Below are 10,070 nucleotides of genomic sequence, written 5' to 3'. Positions count from 1 at the left end.
TTATATATATATATATATAAAAATTAAATTTCTTCAGAGTAACATCCTTTAAATCCAGACCAGCTCTCCTGACTTCAGTGGAGTTAATATGGATTTACACAAGTGCAAGCAAGGATGAGATCTGGTCCTAATTTAGGACACATCTGCCAGCACAGATGGAGCTGAGAGAGTTTATTGTCATGTTAATTCTCTACCTTTGTTTGAGATTCTTCTGAGCATGGAACGAACCCAACAATTTTAAAATCTCGCAACACAGGCAATGCTATCCCCCCTTAAATTCCACCAGAGCACAAGATGGCCTTGTACTCAAGTAAATCATGATAGCTTAAAAAAAATAGCCTCATGAAAAATAATGGCTAAAATTGTCATCCTGTAACCACTCTGAAAGGTGATTAACTTTCTGTGATGAGCAGCTCTACTGACGTACGCCTGGCTGTTGTAAAATTAATCACCTGAGTAACAGTTTCAATGGCCTGTAGCTCAAGGAGCAGTTTGCCACGCTCTTCATCCAGGCAAGACTCCAAGAAGGTCATGCAGAATTTTGCCTGAGTAATAAGTGCTGAATTTATTGTTTGATGGCTGTGAATCTAAAAATATAATTGGTACCTTTAAACCAAAAAATCTGTTGTGATTCTAGGCCTTAATCTGGTTATTTTCAAAATGGATTTTTTTTTCTGTTGTCTGTTTAATTCTTTAGAAAGCAAATGAGGGATCAGCGCTTCCTGTAAAACATGGAGAGTATTTTGTAGCACATGCAAGTGGCTTGCATGCCATGAAGGACAATATTTCTTTTTTTCTGCCATCCCATATGTACTGGTGTTTTGTTTGGGTTTTTTTTAATTAGGTAAATAATGTGTCTATTTTCTGTCTTAACAAAATGAAAAAGCCACTGCTGATTGCTCTGGAAGGCTCACCTGTCTAAAGAATCCAGGATCTGATTTTACAGGAATCACTGTTTGGAGAAAGTATTGATTTTACAATGGAGAAAGAGATCTTGTAGTTCTTAAGCTCTTGTACTGTGGAGTCAGAAACTTTACAATTATTGTGCATTATTATATTTTTTAAGGGCTAAAAACACTCTTGAGCAGATCAGCATCAAGTTTGTACAACTAAAACCCATAGTGTAAATGTTAAAAATCAGATTCCTAGGAATAAAAGACAGAAGAGTAAGTAAGATCTTTTCTGGCTTAACCTGATCAACCTAAGTGCTTATGCCAGCACAGGCTTAGAGTGCATTGTAGAGTGAGGAGTAATACAATCCGTATTCTATAGCAGTGCAAATCTAGGGTAACTAACTCCTGCATTCACTATTCTCTCTCAAAAGTAGTGTGAGAAAAAAGTCCAACCAAATACCCTGAAGATGATGTGCAGAATTTGAAACAAAATGAGACACATATGGGGAGGAAATTGCATTATAATCATTTGATTACATATTTCAAACAGATTTCTGGGGCCTATGGCATATCCACAAAGGAGATGGATTTGGTGATGTAACTATAGTGATACTAGTATAAATCTGGAGTTGCTGCAGTGATATCATGTTAGCTCCAATAATTCTGTAAAAACTTGCTGATACTTATTTTTTCTCCTCAGCCTATTTTAGGTGGGTGATAAATAATTTTGTAGTCTGAGCTCTGATGTAATAGACCATCCATAATAGCAATTTCTCATCAGGTATATTCTCAGCTGAACGATTTGGTACAACAGCTCAAATTCAGATTTCCCAGTATTTTACTCTTCATATAGTTGCCTTGAATCACATCAGGGTTAACCAGAAGGTTTATGTTTTTCAGGATGTAAACTAGGAACTACAATTCAGAAGGCAATTGTAACCTCTGTTAAGGCTGCCCAAATTTAGAGCTCTAAGTCAGAACCATCCATGATGCAGGGTTCAGATATTCAGTCCCAAATTTTCCCTACATGAGAGATTTCAAAAGCTTTTAGACAGAAGAAAGTAAAGAACAAAGCGAGCTATCCATGAAACAGGTGGGGAAAAACTGTCTTTGCACCCATAGCAGTGCTGAGAACTACACTGGTGCCCAAAATCAGGTGGAAATCAAAGCTGCAACACCCCTCCTCACCTGGTAGCAGATGATAGCTGGGGGAGGGCTGGTGACACCTGAGCAGGAGGGGCCATAAGCATATAGGGAGGTGCTGAGGGGGTAGGCAGCTCCCAGCCACAGGGACCTTGTGGAAAGGTGCAGGTGTGGTTGACTTCAGAGAGGGAGTGGATGTGGGAGCTCTTCAGCAGGGGCTGCCTCCCAGCATTGTTTTCCTTTTGTGACAGGTTTCTGGAGGGCTCGAGCATGTGCAGCCATTGGGTTGTATTAGCCTTCTGCTGCTTGGGGCAGCTGTGTGCAGGTAAGATGCATCTATCTACAGTCTCTTCTCCTTTTTTGTTGCTCCTCTCTTTGCACCTCTTCCATGTCTGTTTCTCTTATAGTTTTTTATTTTGTCTTAGCTGTTAACTCTGTAGGATGTGTGTTGGGAGGGGAATTTAGAGCTTTAAACATGTAGTGGAAGGTGTCCCTGCTCATGGTAGCAGGGGTGGAACTAGATAATCTTTAAGATCCCCTCCAACCCAAACTATTCTACAAGTTTGTGCATTCTGCTGGAAGACTGTGTTCCCACTGGAGGGGGTAGGCTGTACATGAGGCCATAAAAGACAGAAGTTCAAGTCTCCCCTATAATGAGGCTTTGCCTTTGTCCTTGTGAGGTGATGTGATCCATATGTTTGAGGAAAAACATCTCTTATCTCCCTCCCTAAATGCTTGGGTTCTCTGTTTTGCATGAAAGCAAAACCCCTAAGTCTCAGACTTTCACAGGGCAGGTAGGTCGTTTCCTGCTCAGCTGCAGTTCACATCCCCCTTTATGCTTTAATGCTGTTTATTCACACTGCCAGATCCTCCCTTTTGAGTCAGAGCTTGCAGGGGCAGAGGAGAAAGTTTTTTGGGGCTTTTTTGGTACAATTTTTTGGTAACTTTCTTTTCTAGATCAAAGCCTGAAGCCTCAGACTGCAGCCCCTCAGCTTGCTACAAACAATCCCACTCTTACTACAGTTGCTATAGAAAAACCTTTCTGTATGTTTGACAGCTCACTGCATCCAAATAAGTCTTACGTCATCTACTTGTATGCAATGAAGGAATCAGGTGAGGATCCAGCATTATGCCTCTCCAGAAGATAACAATATGATGTGGGCACTGTATGCAATTCTTCACTCTTTGATGGGAGCTGGTCTGAATGGGGGAAGAGAGAAAAATCTGTAGCTGCAAGCTGTGTGCAAGCTGAGCCTCTGGTCTCAGTTTTCTCTAGGGTATCATTATACAATAGAATAAAATTACTATAATATTTCAATGGGGCTGATTAACAATAACGAGGGTTAGTACTCTGCTAGCTGACTCCCAGTAGGTGTGGAGCAGCACTATCAGCTATAAAGGTTTGCCCAAATCTTGCTAATGAAACCAAGTGGTCCACAGTCTGATAACTTATCTTTGTCTAAACACAAATGCCTTGCATAAAAGTCTGAATTTCTCTAAGTAAATCTTCTGAGAGAAGTTGGGTAACTGCTGCTGTTTCCTTCATAGTTATGGTAGCCAGCCCTACAAGGACTAAATTTTTTAAATTTATTTATTTTAGACAAAGGCAAGTCATGTTAGACTTGTAGTCAAAGATGCCTAGCCCATGGGTTCATTCATAAAATGAATTTCATAACTGTTTGGCAAGGAAACATTGCTGGCAGTGACCAAGAGTTGCCTTCTCTGTTTCCTGCTGTTCTGGCAGACTTTTGAATGCCAGCTAGAGCTACTCTATAAGCTGGCAGAAATAAATTAGTTCCTTATATCCTGCCTTCTCCCCTGAAGGCTGCATGCAGCCTCCTTTTCTGAAAGGCACAGAGAAGAGATCTTGAAGGGGGCAGTAGTGAAATTGGCCAACAGACAAAAAAGTCTTAAAACTTCCACTGTTGATTGTTGCCACCTTGGACAAGGTGGAAGGAAGAGGCCTTTGATGGGTAGAAGCTGTAACCAGAGACACCATTCCATACAGCTACCATAAACAACTGTAAATGTACAGCCTTCTGAGACACATCTCATGAGTGAAATACACATCTTTATGTGTCTGAAACAGACTACAAGTGCACTATAATTATATCAAAGCCTACACTGACCTGATGGCCTAGTTACACCTGCAAATATGCAAATGTAGCTGATGTTTTGTGTTAGAAAGTACATCAGCCATTCCATCTTCTACAGATTCTGTGGCAAAAGCTTCCTACACAGATGGGTAAATCTATACAAGAGGTTTTATAGAGAAATCTCTTCAGCTGCTTTTAAGGCAAGCAGATGCAAACTTGTTACATGGCAGGCTGGGAGGAATTTTGTTTGGATTTGTCTCTGGTCTGCTGAGGAGCACATTGGATGCCCACCTTTGGATGTCTCCTGGAGCAGGGAGAAGGGAAATTAAAAAGAACTTAATTTTCTTAACGCATTATGTTCCTCTTTGCTGGTAAGGAAATGTGTCAGCATTCTACAAAGCTGAAGGTTTCAAAAGCGCTGCTACAGCAGCACAGCAGAAGGCTTCCAAACAAAGTAATTCCCAATATACCGCAGCTTTAGGAAAACTTGGTCCTTTGCTGCTGACAGCACTGAACAGCTGGAGGGGGCTCCCAAAAAAATTAACCCACAGTTGCAGAACTTAGGAGCATTTGTTGGGACTTGTGCCTTGGCTTTGCAGCAGAAAAGGTTTGAGAGCTGGAACTGAGCTTCCAAAGTATGCTGTAGGGCTGGGCACAGCTCCATGCTTTGCTTGAAGCTGTGAGGACTTTCAGACTTTCTGTGGCACACTGTCTGGAAGCTGTGACGTGCCTGGCTGGACAGAAATGTAGATACCGCATCTGCTCATGCAGCTGGTCTGCACACTGTCTGGTTCTGGGAGATGCAGCTCTTGTGTGACCAGAGCTCTAAGGGTCCAGGAGACAGGTGAATTGTGACTATATAGGAACCCTGCCTTGGCTATCAAATCTGAAATTGCAGAATTCAGTGGATATTTATTGGAATCATGTGTGACATAGGGGAAGAGTGGCTTTTGCCACCCTCCTCCCCATTTCATCAGATCTTCCTTGGGAAAGAGGAATTTTGGGAGAGCGGCTACTAAGAGATATGCTGTGGATCCTTCAGTTTCTGAGGGACAAGTGTAAAGAGCTTCATCAACAAATGAGGAGGAAGGGACAGGATTACTACACAGCCAAACTGGTAGCAGATTTTTTGTTTCCCCTTTGGGTGTTCTGGGGTAGAAGAGCAAGTTTCCAAGTAAATACAAAGTGAACTAGTTCTGACAGCCGTGTTAAAAATCATCTCTCCTGCAGCAAGTGTAATAAGCTCCCTGGTGACCGACAACAACAGCAAACCACTCAACAGAACGTTCCAACAAACAAGCGGGGGGCAGCTTGGACCTTACAAGGCTGCCTCGTTCAATGTACCCAACTGTGCATCGCCTCCCAAGCTTGCTGATGTAGGAGATGTCAACCAAGTTTCTGATGTCCTGAAACAATACCTCTTCAGAGTTGGAGATGATGCGACTTGTTTGTATGACCCAAACTTCCTAGCTGTCTGTAACCCACCTCTTGCACCAGACACAACTTACAGGTATAATTCTTACTTCTTACATGGTGATTCCTGCTCTTAAAATATAGTAGGAAACAAAATCAAGTCAGTTATGTTCCTTTGTAGTGGTATGATGTGAATTACCAGTCCCTAACTGAAATGCTCTACTACAGGAGTAGTTGCAAAGGTGGCTTGGCTTTGGACTCGCACAGATGGTGCTCTAGCAATGGTGAGCTCTATTGAGTTAAATTCATGGATCAGTAGGAAAACTCATGTGTTAACTGCTGGATCTACACAGATGTTGGAGTAGGTAATCCAGTGAGAGTATCTGATTAGAAACTACTGGTAGAAAAGGATTTTGACTGGAAAATTATGTTGATATTATTTGCCATTTATTTTGCATAAGATGATTCTGCCAAATCGCAGACACAGACCTGGCACTGCTTGCTTTGTTTTGATGGGATTCTAGGGCACCAAATTTCTCCTTGGTCTCCAGCTCCAGGAAGCCCCTAATGTGACTACAGACTGCACATTGAGGGCCAGGTCACTTGCAGACTTTCCTGACCCCTGATGTCTGGGGAAGCTGACCATCTGGGGAATTCAGGTACTCTGACACTTGTTTTGCTGTTGCCAGCTATTTAAAAGCTGCAGTAGAAGCAGCAGTCACATGGAGCTGTATGTGCTGCAGAGACCTAATCTCCTTCTGAAACAAAATACTATGGGCTTTTAGTTTTGCAAAAAGTGTCTCACCTTCTCTGTCTCCTCAGGACATTTCTGAAAACTCAAGGTGTTGTGAAATAGAAACTTAATTTCTTTGCCAAATCTGATGTTGTCCTGTCTCTTCAGTGCTCTCCTCTAGCATGGAACAGTCCAAGCATCTCTATAGTTGGACAAAATCTTTGACTTCCATATGGAAATCAAACCAACTGTTTTGGTTGTCCTAAATAATGAGAGTCTTCACAACAGGGAATAGCAACCTGCAAAAAACTGTTGTTGGAAAGCTCACAAGAACAAAGTGCAAACTGTGCATTACATAGCACAGAACACTTTTCCATTATTAATTTTATTTGTTCGTTATAAGGTCTCTGGAAAAAGTAAGTTACCTTTCACTATCTCCATCCAATGCTTTGACAAAGCCTGAAGTCTCACCAGCTAATCCAGTAGCTTAAAAATGTTAGTAAGGAAGCTCAAATTTGAAATACCTAATTTAACACTTTTTCCCCACAGGTTTAAATACGTTTTGGTAGATAGCACTGAAGGTATCATGAAAGACCAAACTCTCTGGTCTGATCCAATTAAAACCAGAAAAGGTAAGTTTGTGGCTTTGCTCAGGTATTCTGAGTAGGTGTGGTTGCCTTAGGACACTGTTGCTCTATGAGTTCTTTCCTGAAGTTTTAACAGTTTTATCAGCCTTTCAATATTGGAGCAGCAGACTTAAATATGCAATAATTCTCTCCTTCTTTTGTGTACTTCAAGTAAAGGTAAATTTGTATGTACAGTTTCAGATTTCATGCATGTCATGGTATTTGGTGCTGTTGACATTTCTCAGGAATACAGATACTTGTCGTACTGGCTAACCTGCTGAGGAAATCTTATAAACTCTAAGTGCTGATACTGAGTCTTAAACCTGTCTCCCATAAATCATCTAAGGCTTCAGGTATAGAAGTAATCAGTCTGCCTCTCCTAAATTACCAGCTTTTTCCTATTTGGTGGCGGTGTTCGTGATCAAAAGTAGATCATATGAACGAACATTCTTTCATGCTTTTCTAGTTAAACTTCCCTTGAAAATTGATACCTGGCCTGGTCGAAGGAGTGGAGACATGATCGTCATTACATCGATCCTAAGTGTTCTTATGTTCCTTCTGCTTGCTGGCCTTCTTGCTTCTGTGTCCTCTGCTGTCATGTAAGTACTGCTACATCTCACAGCTTCTAGTAAGAGTACCTAGCCCTTCAGTCACCAGACTTCTTCCTTGTGGTTCCAAGCTACTCTTGCTGGTCTTGTTTGAGATGACAGACCACATGGTGTCCTCCAAATTTTGAAGCTGGTAATGGGAAAAAAACTATTTTATCATAATCTTCCCTAAGATCAGAAGCTCTTGTAATTATTATACAGCCTTAAGCTCACCAGCTGCCAGACTTTAGTAAGGACTACTGGGGGGAAGAACAACCAAACTTCGCCTCCCCCTGCCTCATCCCCCCAAAAAACTCAACAAAAAAACCCCAAAACACCACAACAAAAACGGTAGAGTTGCACATACTTAAAACCTGTATATTCTTTCTGACATATAGCACCTTTCTGTCTATTCAGGAGTTTGGAAACTGTCTTAAGGAGTGCAGGCATTTGTAAAGATTACATAATGTCCTAATTAATGCTTTGATTTTAATTTAGTTGCCTCCTCCCCAGGAGAAATAAGTTACCCCTTTGAATTAATAATTGGGGTTTTGCTGGAGCTGTATAACTAGTTCAGTTAGTCTTCTATGAGCCCTGCCCTGGGAAATCAATGACGCCCGATTGATTCCTAAACTGAACTTTTGAGGGGATTAACTATATTTTAGAAATGGTGGGTATCAAGTCTGCTAAAACCCACTTCTTGCATTCACTTGAAAATGATGCAAGTGCTCTGTATTGAGTCAGCTCTGCCAAGCTCTACTGGATTAAAGATGTGGAAAGGAAAAACTGCATTGCAAATGATTATTTTAAATAATCTATGGGCTTCCCTGATGCTAAATGATTTAAGTAGCAATCAGTCTTTGCAAAATGTTGTCACAGTAGGCTCCAGTCAGTCTCTACTGGAGCTCAGTAAGCCTTTCACTTGCTCTTTTAGGGGATCAGAAGATTCTTCTGGAGAGACAAGGGGCATGTCTCAGACTATTCAACAAAGTGAACCGAGGCCACAGTTAAGCTCTGAGTGAACAAGCTGATTCAAGTCCAGGGTGGAAATGCAACCGAATTGCTACATGTGCGAGACCTACTGGACTGTGTGTTCTACTCAGTGCTAGTCCAAGGCAAGCTACAGGACACAACCAAGCCACTGAAGATGAATGGCACATATGAAATAAGGACAACATTTTTTTAAGTCTTGCAGTATATGATATCCTGTCCAAATGAGATTTGACTTAGTTAATTGCCTTGTATAGCACAAATCAAATGCCCAGACTGAAGAAAGAACCTTCACGAGATCCTTCAGCTTCAGTGGTATGATCAGAGGCTGTCTACTGTATACATCTCAGCTGGAGTAAGCATTACTGCAGACTTCTTATGATGAGATGAATATGAAGTAGCCATTTGTGTCTCAACTTTTCTCTATAGAAAACCAAGCTGCTTTAGAAAAAGCTGTTATTTGAGAAAACGAGGGATTAAAAGGTAGACAGCAGGGAGCTGCTGCTGCTTCCTGATGATTTAGTCACTGTTTGTGTCATGAGAACTCCACTTTTACCTCTCCTTCTCTAAAAGAAAGCAAGTTCCAATTGCCATGTATGTAGAAGAGCAATTCTGATCTCAAATACTTAAAAATCCTCAAACAGCACAGCTTTGCAAGGATGAAAGCCAACAAAATTCCTTCAAAGAAGGTGTGTTCTTTCTGAGCTCTCTAATTTGTTGGTGGGATAGTAAAGGGGAGATACTGCTTTAGTGGGAAATATGAGTATATTCACTGTTGCCTGGCTTAGCCTCATTTCTGACCTTTACCTAATGCAGCAGCAAGCCAGCACTCTTTGCATCTTAGTATCTGTTTTCCGAGGTAATTCTCTTCCTTCATTTTATGATCTCAGTCAGTGATTAGAAATAAATCTTTCAAATAAATCTTATTATAAATAAATCTTTATTTATAATAAATAATTATAAATAATAATCTATTTATTAGAAATAAATAACTCAGGTTTGAGTTATATAATGCATTTTTCCATTGATGCCAACTTCTTTATACAGTTTTGTCTCTACAAAAGACTTGAGGAAGATCTAACTTCAAAGCCCTACATTATACCTCTAGAGTACATATAAGTAACTGTCCTATTGTAGCAAGCACCTCTGATAAGCATAGAGCTGTCACTGGTTATTATTAATGTTTTCTTAGTTTATCAGTAAATTTGTTGAACTGTCTCAGAATATAAATAAATAAGGATTCTTTTTTGACATAGGTAGTTCACTATCACTGTCATGACTGGGTGATCTTACACTGATTCTTATTTCAGGGAGTGGGTCTTCTCATCTTCATATTATGAAAATTAAGAAGTTTTGTGTAAAGTTAAACATTGTCAGGATGGAGTGTTGAGATTGTAGCTTGGTGACTGCAAAATTTGCTATTTTAAACTTCAGGATTTAGGCCCAAGAGATTCACACACAAGCTCCTGGTGTCTGGGTATTCTAACTGCAGCCTGCCTGCTCACCGTCTTGGTTCCAGCTACACAAGGGCTGGTTGGGGAGAAGAGAGAAAGCACTTTAAGGGAGAGATGGATGCTGTGCCTTCTGAC

The 10,070-nt window shown here is 40.8% G+C and overlaps 1 protein-coding gene across 1 annotated transcript; it reads left to right on the top strand.

Moving 5' to 3' along the window:
• Positions 1 to 2,306: 2,306 nt before the first annotated feature.
• On the top strand, positions 2,307 to 8,513 carry UPK3A (uroplakin 3A). Its single transcript, XM_029085016.1, has 6 exons — positions 2,307 to 2,361; positions 2,994 to 3,149; positions 5,363 to 5,642; positions 6,828 to 6,910; positions 7,371 to 7,503; positions 8,426 to 8,513. Exons 1-6 carry the CDS (start codon positions 2,307 to 2,309, stop codon positions 8,511 to 8,513), a joined length of 795 nt encoding a protein of 264 aa, XP_028940849.1.
• Positions 8,514 to 10,070: the final 1,557 nt, after the last annotated feature.

This window comes from Antrostomus carolinensis, unplaced genomic scaffold, assembly GCF_000700745.2.
Source record: "Antrostomus carolinensis isolate BGI_N321 unplaced genomic scaffold, ASM70074v2 scaffold32035, whole genome shotgun sequence".
Classification (NCBI taxonomy): Eukaryota; Metazoa; Chordata; class Aves; order Caprimulgiformes; family Caprimulgidae; genus Antrostomus; species Antrostomus carolinensis.
Note: the sequence above shows the minus strand (reverse complement) of the source record. Positions and strands in the feature narration are given on the sequence as shown.

What these genes read in the sequence shown, in the direction of transcription:
- UPK3A (XM_029085016.1), top strand. Translation starts at nt 2,307, where the DNA reads ATGTGCAGCCATTGGGTTGTATTAGCCTTCTGCTGCTTGGGGCAGCTG. An exon ending in CTTGGGGCAGCTGTGTGCAG is followed by an intron (nt 2,362 to 2,993) that starts GTAAGATGCATC and finishes TTTCTTTTCTAG; the next exon opens with ATCAAAGCCTGAAGCCTCAG. An exon ending in TCCAATTAAAACCAGAAAAG is followed by an intron (nt 6,911 to 7,370) that starts GTAAGTTTGTGG and finishes ATGCTTTTCTAG; the next exon opens with TTAAACTTCCCTTGAAAATT.